Source organism: Furipterus horrens, unplaced genomic scaffold (assembly GCF_987537825.1).
Source record: "Furipterus horrens unplaced genomic scaffold, mFurHor1.1.pri manual_scaffold_11, whole genome shotgun sequence".
NCBI lineage: Eukaryota > Metazoa > Chordata > Mammalia > Chiroptera > Furipteridae > Furipterus > Furipterus horrens.
In genome coordinates this window covers 82,108,957-82,122,282 of record NW_028327181.1, presented here as the reverse complement: position 1 = coordinate 82,122,282, position 13,326 = coordinate 82,108,957, and the positions used below count along the sequence as shown (strand labels likewise).

Sequence of the window (13,326 nt, the reverse complement as noted above, 5' to 3'; positions counted from 1 at the left end):
CTACAGATCTCAGAAGGGGTGTACGAAGGATTCCTCAAGGCCCTGATTGAATTTGCCTCCCAGCACGTCTACCAGTGTGACCTGTGCACCCAGCGCGGCTTCATCTGCCAGATCTGCCACCACCATGACATCATCTTCCCCTTTGAGTTTGACACCACAGTGAGGTATGTAGGACACCTAGCCAGCCGCCCCACCCCCAGTCCTACCCACAGCTGGCCCCAGCACTCCAGGATGGCAGGCCCTGCGCCATTGTGCGGAAACACACTTCACGTTTCCTCTTTGCCAGCACCACAGGGTGGGGAGGTGGTCCAGAGCAGCTGATGCCTGGGCAGTCATGGCCAGCCCCCGTCCAGCTCAGGGGACCAGAGAGGCCCTCACAGGACACTGTTGACTCTCTGAGGGGGGGCTTTCCTAGGCCTCAGTTTTGTCATCTGTGAGTGGGTTGAGGAGGGACCAAATGAGTTACTGCCCTGAAGTGCTGGACAAGGCCTGGCACAAAGTAGGCACCTGGTGCATGATACCTGCCACTGCCTCTGCTCCTGCCATGATCGTTCTTGTCCCCAGTTATCATTCATTATCAGAAGCCTCTAAATGGACAAATGCACCCACCAAACCTTCATTCCAACCCATGTGGAAGTGGACATTTGAACTGGTGGGTGCATTAATTCATTGTCAGTAGGTATCCCCTGGCCCAGATTCAGCCCCTGAACAGACTAGGGCTGAGTTTTCTAAACATAGGCAAGAAGCCACTTAGTGAGTCTCAGCTGCATTTATGTAAAAAATGAAATAGAGGGTACCAGCATGCATCACATGACCTTGGGTAAGTATTGCTGCAGGGATCTTTTGTCTCTGGATGGAGAAGTAGCCCTTGCGGGCCTGGGGTTGTGGGTAGAACACAGCCCGACTGTGGCCTTGTTCAGGGGCACAAGCAACACTTGCCGCTTTCTCCCAGGTGTGGTGAATGCAAGACAGTCTTCCACCAGAACTGCCAGGCCGTGGTGAAGGGCTGCCCCCGCTGTGCCCGGCGGCGCAAGTACCAAGAACAGAACACTCGCACCTAACCCAGTCTCCTGTCCCCACCTCAGAGGCCTTGGGGTGAGGGTCCAGCTCAGCCGTCCCAGCTGGGTTTGCTGTCAGCCCAGGCTGCTCTCTCAAGGTGTCACAGCTGTCCCCCTTGTCAGGAAGACTCTCAGATGTGACCAGAGCACGAGCCTACCAGAGGAAGCCCTTGATGACGCACCCCCTTCTGCTCCAGGAGATGGGGACACCAACAGACCCCCCCTTGTTTGGGGTGCTGGGGGAGGGAGGTTTGCACTAACCAGGCTCCAGCTCACCTCACTAACACGGGCGCCTCCATCAGGGCTGTTCACACACTGTGGAAACAAGACTTGGGGCACATTTTCAAATTCACATTCCTGATTAAAAGGTCTAGTTTTTTAAGGTGGATTTTTTTTCCCCTTCATATTTCAACAGAAAATATTTTTTTATTCTTAACCTATACAAGTCACTCAAGAAATCCAGGCATTCTCACCGTGAGCAAATGTTCAGGTACCACTCAGGCCTGGTCTACAGACAGGTGTGTGGCTGGGCAGACAGGACATACCTGGGACAGAGCCTGTCAGCTGGACCAGGGGCCTTTCTTTCACGCTGCCTAGACACTTGCTGCCAACAGCTCAAGTGCAACGTGCCAAACAGGCCAGGCAGGAGGAGTCAGTCCGGATGACCACCTTCTTCCTCTCTTTACTTCCTGCCCCCGTCCTCCCCACCTGAAAAGCCCATCGTCTCTCTCTGTGTCAGAGCCCCCGGCTCTTCAGTAGTCTGGATTTGGGTCCCTGCAGGAGAGGGAGAATGACTCAGAACCAGCACTGTCAGCACTTTGTGTCTCCTTTGGTCCAGGGAAGGTCATCCATCATCTTTGCCCACCCCTCAGCCCCGTGCACTCCTCACTCCTACCTTACACAAGGGCAGGGTGCTGCTGCAGACACTCTGGGGACCCACCCCTGCCTGCCTGACCCCTGCTGGGATGGAGGTAGGCTGGACCCACAGGGAAGGCCGTGAGCCCAGGCGGGAGGTGCGCCTCGGCGTGCACACTGGAGCAGCGACCCGTCCTCGCAGGAAAAGTGCCCGCCCCGCTGCTGAGATGTGCAGGGACCTGTGGGAGAAGGGCTGGGGGAGGGTGCTTCACCTCAGTTTACAAAGCCATGAATTCGCCAGCTTTGCTGGACTGGCCCAGGATGGGTGCTGCTAGAGACTGAAAACTTTCACTGGAGCACCATTACTTATTTAAAGGGGTCTTGGGGTGGGGTGGGAGTCTGAAATTGTTTTCAAATGATATTTAGACCCTTGGGGTTTAGGGGAATCTGGGTGTGATTTCTCAGCTGCCTTCCCCCACCTCCCCTGAACCCAGCAGGCCCCCCTCAGCCCTGGGGTCCTCTGGCCATCTTCCAGACACTCAGCTTGAGATTGGAGACCTCAGGTGGAGATCCACCTACCCCTATGGAGAGATGAACCTACTCCCTCCTCTCCCTCGAGGTGATTCAGCTGCTGAGTTACCTGTCTAGCCCTGTGGGGCTGGATAAACTGTGCAATAGAACAGGAAGTACTAGGCAGTGGGGGAGGGGACTGCCGCATAGCCTCTCTGTCCCCTCTCGGAAGATGGTGCACACCTGTACCCAGCACACCAAAGTCTCCGGAGCTGGAAAGTGGATCCTTATCCTCATCCCGCCCCCTCGGACTGGCATTAATGCTCCACTGCAAGCACAGCCTCATCGGAACCTGAATTGCCCCAGATCCCCGAGTGGGCGGGAACCTAGCCTGGGGTGGGCAGTGCCGCCTGAGCCTGGCCCTGTTTCCTTGGGCCTGTGAGTATATTCCGTATTCCAGAATGTGCCCTAGGAGGAGGCAGCAGTGAGGCCCTGGAGGTGCTCACTTCAGTCCACCCCACCCCCGCCCTCCCAGAGATGACTAGCGTTAGAACTGACCCTTTCTCCATCGCCCCAAGCTGCTGATGCTTTCAGATGAGCTGACTTTGACCCCCTCACCTCCAATGGAAAGCTGATGTGAACCTCACTATTTTTAAAAGGTCATTTTATGCAATAAACTGTTTGCAGTATGGGGCGCTGGCCCTGAGAAGTGCTTTGCAATGTACTGAAGGAACTGCTGCTGTGTGATTTTTGAATGATTTTGAAGTAAAGACCTGATATTTATAATCTCTGGTCCAGCTTCTGAATCCTAATGCTGCCACTGATTGGGGGAGACCGTGGGCCATCCATTACCAGTCTGACAGGGCCTCCACTCTCCCGTTAGCCTCTAGGCACAGGAGAGAGAGGGTGGGGGAGTGGTAAACATTTGCAAGCAGGGGGCTTGTGTGCCAGCAGTGGGCTTGGAGGGAGGGGCTGTAACAGGTTCAGTGTATACCCCACGCTTGCCACTCTGAGGAGACACACACCCCCTGGGGTCAGATTTCAGGCCATTTGGGAAGTTTACTCATACAGTCACATTTAACAACCAAAGCTGATGCCTGAAATTCCACCACCGTGGATGTCTGAAATTCCACCACCATGGCTTCTGTCCTGCCTTAAATGTCAAAGCACAGCCCCCTGATGCTGGAACACGTGAAACCTCAGGCCTGTATTTCCCACTGGATTGAGAAAGAAGGGGCTCAGGAAAGACGGGCTGTTTGAGCAGGGCCCCTGATTCAGGGCTAATGCTCACGGTTTGAGGGCTCACGGTGGCTTTTACTTGGTTGGAACCCTTTCTCTGAAGGTCCAGGAGAAGCCCAGGGGGCCCCTGCAGGAGGAAGCCCACTGCTGCCCACTGTAAGGACAGAAGAAGGAAAGACTAATTTTCAGGGAAATTGGGTTGCAGGAAAATGAGACTGGAAAAGATGACATTTAGGTCTGCAGTTCCCTGTCCTTTCAGCTCACAAGGGAGCAGCACCTTCTGCCCAGCCCATGAGCCCAGCTTCCTTCAAGGACCTCACCTCCCTCCAGGAGCAGTAGGTGTTGGGCTCCAGAAAGACAAGAAGAACCTGGTTTGAGGGCTGGGAGGAGGCAGGTCCACCAGAGGACCAGGGAGAGTGACCTTGACTTACCTTTGGACTCAGCGCCTTTGTCCTCAGCGAAGTACCTCTAAGGACGCTTATCCCCCTCCCCCTGCCCCCCAGAAAGGAGGTTGGGAGGTTTGGAGACCTCAATCCAAACCCAAAGAGGAGGATGGCTCATCTCATTTTCAAAGTAGTGATAATCATAACTAATATATTGTGTGTTCTTATAATAATAATAATGTGATAATAACATATTGTTCTTAGTGCATCTCATTTTGTCTTCTCAACAATCCCATGAAGTAGGTGTTACCTGTCCGCAGTACATAGGAAAGAAAACAGATGTAGAGATAAAGCGAGGACGTTGAGCCTAGTCCCTGGAGGTTGCTCTGATCTTACCCTAGAGACAGATTGGAGTGTGACCCTCCTCCTCGACAAGGATCGAGGAGGAAGTGTGAGGAGGGGGTGGTCAAGCAGTGGGAGGGAAATCTGGCCCGAAGTCGGTGAGGAGGCTCCCTCGCCCTTCATCCCACCATCCTGGTCCTGCTACCTCCACCTCCCAGGACACAACCAGGTGTGGCCCAGCTTCCCGGGATGTGCAGGGGGAGGGGGTGGCGTCTCTGCTCCTGAGGCCCAGCCCAGAGGGGACAGGAAGCCAGGACACCGGGGATTGTCTCTGGCGGCCGCAGCCCAGCCCCAGCCAGGGAGGAAGTTCTGCCTGGTGCTCTCAGCTGGTGCCTCCCTCGCTATATTGTTGAACAGGAAACCCGGCAGCGCGGTAGCTGGGCGGTGGAGGAGGGAGCGCCGGACGCCGAGCCCACGCGCGCCCTGCCGCGACAAGTGGAGGCCAGGCTAGCGAGTGGACACCCCGAGGTGCCAAAGCCGGGCCAAACCCGGTTGGGGGTGCTGAGCCGGGGGTAGGGGGTGGGGTGTCGCAGGTGGCGGGTTCTCACCCGGGAGCACCGGACGCCTGTTCCTCTTCGTACCGCTCAGGGACCCGAGCTGCGCGGGCCCGGGAGGATGCCGCGCGAGACGGTCCCCTTTCCACAGAGGACAGGGGGAGAAGGGCAGCCGTCTGTCCAGGGAGAGGAGGGGCCCAGGCCCAGACTCAGGGCCCCAGCACGGAACCAGGCGTTGGCGCCGCTGTGGTTCGCGTCGCCAGGGCAGTGGAGGCAGGGCACCTCCTGGCGACAGGTCCGTCCCCGCGCTCCAGGGATCCTCCCCGCTCCCCGCATTCCTCCCTTTCTCTTCGCTCCCCCAGAGTCGGGAAAGGAGCCGAGGCCCGGGTCCCCTCCCCACACAGCCCAAGACCCTGCGCTCTGGTGGGCGTCCCTAGCGAGAACACGGCTCGGAGTTTTTTCAGTCCTGGCTGAGCTGCGCCGGAAAAGGGTCTGGGGAGGGCAGGAGAGGGCCCGGAGTGGGTAGTGCCTGCATTCCGGCTGGAAAGGAAAGGGCTCGTAGTTTGTGATTCAGAGTGCAAGTGGCCTCGCTCGGATTGAGAACGCCCCGGCAAGACAACGAGCCAGGGTCCTGCAGTCCCTGGGACGCAGAGGCTCGTGGACAACTGATCCCGCCAGAGAGGGTGGGGGGCGGGGCAGAGGCGGGACCCTACCTTTTAGAGACTGCTTGGGACCCGCCAGCGCCCCTTCAGTCGCTACCCTCCCTGCCCCTGTTCCTCTTTAATGCTTTTTCCTGTGCCAAGACCAGCTACATAGACTCATCCAGGCTCCCCCTCGATTCTCCCAGACACAGCTACTTTGGGGATTGGGGACAACCCTCCAGAGCGTTACCTTCTCCCTCTTTGTCCCCCTTGCCAGCTCCTGCTACCCGAAATCTCTCCAGTCTAGCCCTTGAATCCTGGCCCAAGGAGATGGCAGGGGCCTAACCTGCATCCATCCACCGGCTCAGCGCACCCAGCCCATGGGCTTCCGAAGTCCCGCCCTGCCAACGTGAGTGACTCGCGGAACGCCAGGGGAAGGTGGCGAGAAGGGGTGTCCTCCCCGGGGTTTGTTGGCTTAGCTCTGCGCTGCTCTCTGACACCGCCTCCAAGACCCAACGTGCTTAGTGACTCACTTTACACCGCTTGCCCATCGAGGAAAGCCTGACAAAGTAAAGAAGGAGCGCCATGCGCCCCTCTGCGTGACCCTGTTCCTTGGGTCCCTCCGCCTCAGTAAGCCGTCAAGCTCTCTGCTGCTGGTTCTAGGGTACCTTTGTGGGGGCAGGAGGTGTGGTCAGTGGAAAAGGCTTGGCGGGGACCAGCCACTTCCCGAGCAGGCCGCGGACTCGTTGCTTTGAAGCAGGGACACAGGCAGATTTAGTTAGGCTCTGAGGCCAGGCTAAGCCGGCATGGAAGGGACGGGGGCTGTGGTGATCAGTCCAGGAGAGCTTTGGGGATCCCTGGAGACAACGCAAGAGCAGTCACCAACACAAAGTGCTTTCTCTAGGGACCGCTCTCCTGAGGCAATGGAGAGATCTCGGCACAGGGTAGACAGGCTACGAGGGCCAAGCCCGTTTTCGGAGGTGGAGGTGGGAGCTGGAGAGCAGAAGCCATGCGGGCTGGTCTGGGTGGGCCAGACTCCGGGTTCACGTCTGCGGCAAAGCCGCTGAAGAAGGATAGAAAAACCGAGAGAACCGGTTCCCCAGCCTTGGCAGTCTAGGCCCCATAAGCCAAGGCTCTTGAACTAAACGGAGTAGGGACACTCCCATGGGTTGAGCGGCCCAGGGCCAGGAAGAGGCGCCGCTGTGGACGCGGATTCCCTGAGGTCTGGAGGCAGCAGGACAGGGCGGGGTGTCTTTCCACTTCACAGATGGGGAAACTGAGGCCTGGTCAATTTTTAGTCAAATTTTGGTGTCAACTTGATCTGGGGCAATCACCTTATCTCAGCGATTTTCAACCAGTGTGCCCCAAGAGGCGCGCTAGTGTGCTGCAAGAATTTTTTAAAAATGCAACACCTATTTAGTCAGAGGCATAGACCTCTTTTCCCTTAGACTGTCAAATTGAAAAATGACAACAACCAATACAATAATGGCCATCCGATGTGAATAAATAGAAATTATACAATTTTTTTGGCAGATCGGCAAAAATATATGTTTTTGTGTGCTGTAGAATTCTAGTAATTAGTTTACATGTGTCATGAGATGAAAGAAGTTGAAAATCACTGCTCTCTTTGAACCAAGGCCCCGTATTAGCCACGATCTCCCCACCAAGGAACTGAATCGAGGCTCACATCTTAAAATCAACACTACGGAATGAAAGGGCTGCCATAATTCCATCACTGGGTGTAAGAGTGAGAACCTAAGAGATTATTTTATCCAAGTCTCCCGTTTTAGAGATAAGGAAACTGAGGCCAGAACGCACACGACGAGCGCAGCATTGACACTCGAACCCAAGTCTTCCGTCCCCTTCGTGCGGTGCGCTTCCCGGCTCCGTGGCCCTGTCCTCCATGCTCCTTGTCCTTGCTGTCCACAGGGAAAGGCCGCGGCCACGATGGCGGCAGATGTCGAGGGGGACGTGTACGTGCTGGTGGAGCACCCCTTCGAGTACACTGGCAAGGACGGGGGCCGCATCACCATCCAGCCCAACGAGCGCTACCGGCTGCTATGCCGCAGCACCGAGCACTGGTGGCATGTGCGGCGCGAGCCCGACGGACGCCCCTTCTACTTGCCCGCTCAGTACGTCCGCGAGCTGCCAGCGATCGGCGACCCTGCCACTGCCCCGGCGCCGCCCGCGCCCCAGCCAGGCTCGGCAGCCCCGGAACCGCTTGCTTACGACTACCGCTTCGTGAGCGCTCAAGTGCCCGCGGACCGCGACGGCGTGCCCGCCGAGCCCCGGGGCCGTGCGGGCTCCCTGTGCGGCCCTGCTCGGCGCGGCGCCGGGACCCAGCGCAGCAGCCTGGCGTCCGGCCTGCCCACCTGCCTGTACACGGGGCCCGCGGCACGGGTGCGGCCCGCGCAGTCCCTGGACGACCTGGAGCGTGCCGGCGCCGCGCCCCCTGCCGGCCTCCTCGGGAGCGCCGGCCGCTCCAAGGCCTGCAGCGTGGCGGGCTCCTGGGTGTGCCCGCGGCCCCTGGCGCGCAGCGATTCTGAGAACTTGTACGAGGCCATTGAGGATGTGCGAGGACCCCTGCAGGAAGAGCGCCCGGAGCAGGTTTGTCACGGGGAGGCGGAGGCGGGGCTGGGGATGGGACGCTCTGAGCGAGTGCGCGATGAGACCCATTTGGCTTAGCATCCGGCTCGACGGGTAGCAGCAGGGTCCGCGGGCTTGGATGAGCTCCCTCACACCGAGCCTCGCTTTTCTCAGCCGTGAAAAGAAGAGTACAGGCTCACAGTCTCTTAATCTGAAAGTCCAAAATTCCCGAAGCTTCCTGGAGCCCAAAGGTTTTTCCATAACAAAATTGATGGCAAAATTTGACTTGAACCGATGTGAGGCCATTGGTGGTCGTTGTTTATCCCATTTAATGTGAATATTCAGGCTTTGCTACAAATGAATTTGATTACAGGGTGCTGCCCCAGGCCTTCCTGGAAGCGTTATACCACCTATGACAGCAGGTGTGTGCGCCGTATTATTCTAAAATCCGAACCATTCAGAAATGCTCCTGGCATGAAATAGCGGGTTGTGGACTTGGAGCTGGCGCTGCATGCTTCGCCTTTCTCACGGGACCTTGCAGGGGAGGGGCGAGTCAGACGAGATAATGAATATGAAAGTTAGGGGTCTGCTTCCCTTTTTGGCTGCCTCCAACCTTTCAGTTCCCTCTTTAAAAAAAGACAAGACAAAGCTTGGTGGTGCGGGCTTGTTTCAGAAAGTTTAGTCATAATGGGTTTATTTTTTCCGCTTTAAAATCCAGTTATGTTAATTTGGGAACTCGAAAACAACACGTTTTTAAAATCCTTATATCCCTCAGAAATCTGCCGGCGGCCCTGACATTTTGAACTTTAGGAATTTTTCAGGGAGGGGAGAGGAAGGGAACGCACAGACATTTGCCAACAGCTGTGTAATAGTAGTCAATTTGCTTCCTCTGTCGGGGTCTCAGTTTGTCCCTTAGCCCAGAGAGGGGCAGGGTAGATGGCTGGATGACCCTTGAAGCTTGTGAGGCTGTGGTTTCTTTCTTTGTAGTTGGTGTAATTTCAATAAACATTGATCCCTCTCAAGTGCCAGGACTTAGTCTGGGATGCAGAGGAAGGAGGCACCATCCCCGTCAGCAAGCTCCTGGGTCTTCCTTCCACCCATCTGGTTACAATGCAGAGCTCGGGATTTGAGGCTTACAGACTCAAATTTGACTCTGCTGAGTCATCTCTCAGCCCCAGTGTCATCGTGTGTAAACGTAGGACAATATCTAAGGATTAAGGTTGTTGACAGCCTTCAACGACATGAGGCGTGGACTTGCCTGGCACGTAGCAGGCGGTCCACCAAGAGTGGCTGGGGTCTTAGCATCCTTTCCTCTGGGTCTGCGCCGCCTTCGCCCGGGTTTCTGCAGGGGACAGCACGCCACCTTATGGCCAGCGTTCAGAACAGCATCCGGCGAGTGGGGACTGGACCCGGACCTGGCTAGGGGGATGCGGGTGGTGGTGAGGGACTGAGAGATCCTGGTGCCCGGAGCCCTAGACAGCCAGCCAGCCAGTCATCTTCTCTAGGCTAGATGGCTGAATGCCAGCGTTTCTTCTCTCGGCCCCCCTCCGTTTCCTGGGCAGACTCCTGGTGGCACACTCCTGAGCCTCCACATTCTCTGTCCTGGTGATGGTGGGGCACCTGTGTTTCTCTGAGGTGCGCCCTTTGAGGTGGAGGACTGGTCTTCCCCTCTGAACCCCCGCGTCCTGCACAGAGCCCGGACCAGAGCGTGTTCGGGAGTGTGTTGACTAGGGGCGAGGAGCTGTAGAGGTCCCTCTCCCATGAGCCCACGTTCTGCAGGTCTGCCCAAGGGAAACCACCCCAGAGCCCAGGACCAGGGTGGAAGGAGGCGGAGAAGACCCCAAATCCGGCACCTTCTGAGAAATCACCCCAGCAGCTGCAGTCACTGTGGGGTGGTATGTTGAGGGAGGGTAGTGGTGGGTTTCTGCCAGAGACCTGGATATTGGCAAAGAGGCTCTGCCTGGTTCCACTTCTGGCCCTAATTCACCTCAACAAGTTGCTTAGCATCCTTGGTTCTGTTTCGGTCTTGTGTGGTGGGTGTAAATCACACTCCCTGTGACTGCACTTTATCAAGTGTCAGCTGTGGATCTCCCTGAGACCCCATCCCAACAAACTCCAGGGGTCGGGGGCTGGTTCTCCCCTGGGAAGGGGACTCCACTCTGCTCTTAGTTATTCAAGGCAGCATTTAGAGAAGGAATATCCTGAAAGGTGAGCCTGCCTGTTTTCTTTCTTTCTATGACCTTTCTATGATCTTTCTTTCTTTTCTTTCTTTCTTCCTTCCTTTCTTTCTTTATTTCTTTCTTTCTTTATTTCTTTCTTTCTTTTTTTCTTTCTTTCTTTCTTTCCTTCTTTCCTTCTTTCTTTCTAGAGTGATGGGAAGTGAGGGAGAAAGAAAGGGAGAGAAACATCAGTCGGTTGCTTCTCATTTGGTTGCCTTTCATATGAGCCCCAACTGGGGACCGAACTTGCAACCCAGGCATGTGCCCTGACCAGAAATTGAACCAGTGATCTTTTGCTTTGTGGGACAATGCCCATCCAACTGAATCACACTGGTCAGGGCACACTGGTCTTGGAGGAGACAAGAGAAGCAGGTTCTACCCTCCCCCTTCATTACCTTGTTCACTAAGCATGAATTGACTGAACACCTGCCAAACACCAGGTGAGCCTTCAGATCTAAAGGTGACTGAGGCACAGCCCCAGCCCTTGCGGGGCCCACCATCTGGGACAGGAGGATATCAGGAGGGGACAGATGCCTCAGTCCAGCATAGCACAGGCCATCTGTGATCCAGCTACACACAAGTGCATGGGTAGAGCTGGAGGTGTGAGATGTGGCACCTTTGGGACCTTGCAAGCCCACCCCCACCCTCTGCAGCTGGGGTCAGGAATGGGGGCTTGGATGGGGAATGCGGAGTGCCTGGCCAGGCAGGGCCTCATGGGCTCTCACCAGGAATTTGGGCTTTATCCTGAAGCCCCTGGAAGGCTCTAGCACAGCGGTTCTCAACCTGTGGGTCACGACCCCTTTGGGGGTCGAACGACCCTTTCACAGGGGTCACCTAAGACCATCGGAAAACATATATATAATTACATGTTGTTTTTGTGATTAATCACTATGCTTTAATTATGTTCAATTCGTAACAATGAAAATATATGTATATCAGATATTTACGATTCATAACAGTAGTAAAATTACAGTTATGAAGTAACAACAAAAATAATCTTATGGTTAGGGGTCACCACAACATGAGAAACTGTATTAAAGGGTCGCAGCATTAGGAAGGTTGAGAACCACAGCTCTAGCAGGAAAGGGAGGGGGGTTGGGAAAAGACCCATGTTGCAGGGGCTTTGAAAATGGAGGAGGACCTTCATGGTCTCCTGGACACTCCATGATGACAGGAGAGTTGGGAAGTAGACTCAGCAGGACCCGGTAACTCATGGGCTGAGGGGTGTGTGAGGGAAATCAAAATGAGCTCCAGCCTCCCAGTTGTCACACTGCGGGGTGGGGGGCGTAGGGGGACGATGGGGAGGAGAGGAGTTGGGGAATGAGGCTGAACCAGCCACTTCGGCTCTGCTGAGCTGGGTCCAGGCGGCAGCTGGATGGCTCGGTCTGCTGCCCAGGAGAAGGTATTCAGTGTGTAATGTTGAAGCCAAGGGTGTGGAGGCAGCGTGGACAGGGGAACAGGTGTGCCTGAGACAGCCCTGTCACTTTTGGGTGACAAAGGGAGGAGAGAGGAGCCAGAGAGGAAGAAATGGTCAAGGAACAAGGAGGAAAACCAGGAGTGTGCTAGTGAAGAGAAGCAGCCAGAAGAAAGGGGAAGCTAGATAAAGGCCATTAAACATTTATCGGAAGTGGCCACCAGAAGTTGGTGGCCTCCTTATCAGGAGCAGGTCAAGGGGGTTGCTGAAGGCAGAGGGCAGGAGGATTGAAGGTGAGGGTGTGGATGGAGAGGGTAGACAACTCTCAGAAGCTTGGCAGGGAGAGAGAGAGATGCTGTGTGGCCAGAGGCAGGTGTAGGTCAAGGTGTAGGGCAGGTGTAGGTCAAGGCTAAGTGAATGTGCAGGAGCTGGGAGAGGGAGAGGCTGAGATGGGTCCTGGGAGAGAGGAGTGAGGCAGGGGCCCAGAGCAGAGGGGAAGGAGGGGCCAGGATGTGAAGATGGAGGTGACATGGGTTGTTGGAGAGGGTGGGAAACAGCATCCAGTTCATGGACCGCTGGACAAGGAGAGAGGGTGGTGTGGAGGACAGGAGACCTGTTGAAGGTAGGGACACCACCACCACCACCACCACCACCCCCAGAAGAGAGGAGCCTCTGCACTATACAGCATCTTACAGCCTCAGTTAGCTCATAATGAACAACACCTGGTATATGCTGGTCACCGTGCTGGACACTGGGGGTACAAAGCAAGGTAAGGTACGGCAATGGTCCTGTGGGCTCTCACTCAAAGGCTCATCCTCCCAGCAGCTCGGAAGGCAGGCATGGGTACCCCCATTTACCCCGTCCAAATAGACATTCAGAGAGGTTCTGTGACTGCCTGGAAGTCACACAGCCAGGAGGTGGCAGCATTCAGGTTAGTTTCAGGCCTCCTGACTCCAAACCCCACTCTGGCCACAAGGCTCAGTAGGCTCAGTCTCAGCGGACCCTCAGGACTGGCCACCCTAATCCCCTCAGCATGATAGTACAAGCCAAAGGCAAAGAGGCACTCATTTTTCTGAATGTTCTGTACGTGCCCAGCCCTGTCACAAGCATGGGCTATAAGGAAAGGGGCATGAATTCTAAATCCTCACCTTGCTTTCTGCAGCTGAGGGGGTTGTAGGAGAACGGGAGGTCCCAGGAGAGGGTAGAAGCACCTGCTTCTGAGGAGGGAGAGATGGAGAGCAGGGGTGGGAAGCTGGAGCACTCTGCCCCCCACCCCCCACCCCACCCAGCCCCCTCCAAGGAGCTGCTCCCGGAGCCCAGGGCAGTTGCGAGGGAAGGGGCCTGAGACTCCTCCTCTGTGGCTTGGGGCCCACCCCTGGCCAAGGGGCCCTCCTGACTGGGGCATTTCAGGGTGAGGTCACCATCCCCGCCCCAGCCTGCCATCTGGACTGTAGCCTGCCCCTGCTGCCTGGGCATTGGCTGCAGGGAGGAAAGAGTTACAGCCCCAGCCTCTGAGGCTTCTTAT

General features: G+C 56.1%; 2 protein-coding genes across 5 annotated transcripts in view; both read left to right on the top strand.

Moving 5' to 3' along the window:
• The window catches only part of PLEKHM1 (pleckstrin homology and RUN domain containing M1), a 45,208-nt gene extending 43,762 nt beyond the window's left edge, over positions 1-1,446 (top strand). For both annotated transcript variants that reach the window (XM_090257721.1, XM_090257722.1), the window contains exons 12-13: positions 7-164; positions 953-1,446. In XM_090257721.1, the coding sequence (XP_090113847.1) occupies positions 7-164; positions 953-1,061 (267 nt within the window). In that variant the 3' untranslated portion in view covers positions 1,062-1,446. The remainder of the gene's footprint in view (positions 1-6; positions 165-952) is intronic.
• A 3,288-nt stretch (positions 1,447-4,734) lies between these two features.
• The window catches only part of ARHGAP27 (Rho GTPase activating protein 27), a 32,629-nt gene continuing 24,037 nt past the window's right edge, over positions 4,735-13,326 (top strand). The window contains exons 1-3 of one of the 3 annotated variants that reach the window (XM_090257711.1): positions 4,735-4,915; positions 5,860-5,991; positions 7,512-8,189. In XM_090257711.1, coding sequence (XP_090113837.1) covers positions 7,530-8,189 — 660 coding nt within the window. In that variant the 5' untranslated portion in view covers positions 4,735-4,915; positions 5,860-5,991; positions 7,512-7,529. Of the gene's footprint in view, positions 4,916-4,990; positions 5,237-5,859; positions 5,992-7,511; positions 8,190-13,326 lie in introns of those variants that run through there. The other 2 variants (XM_090257709.1, XM_090257710.1) reach the window with 2 other exon arrangements.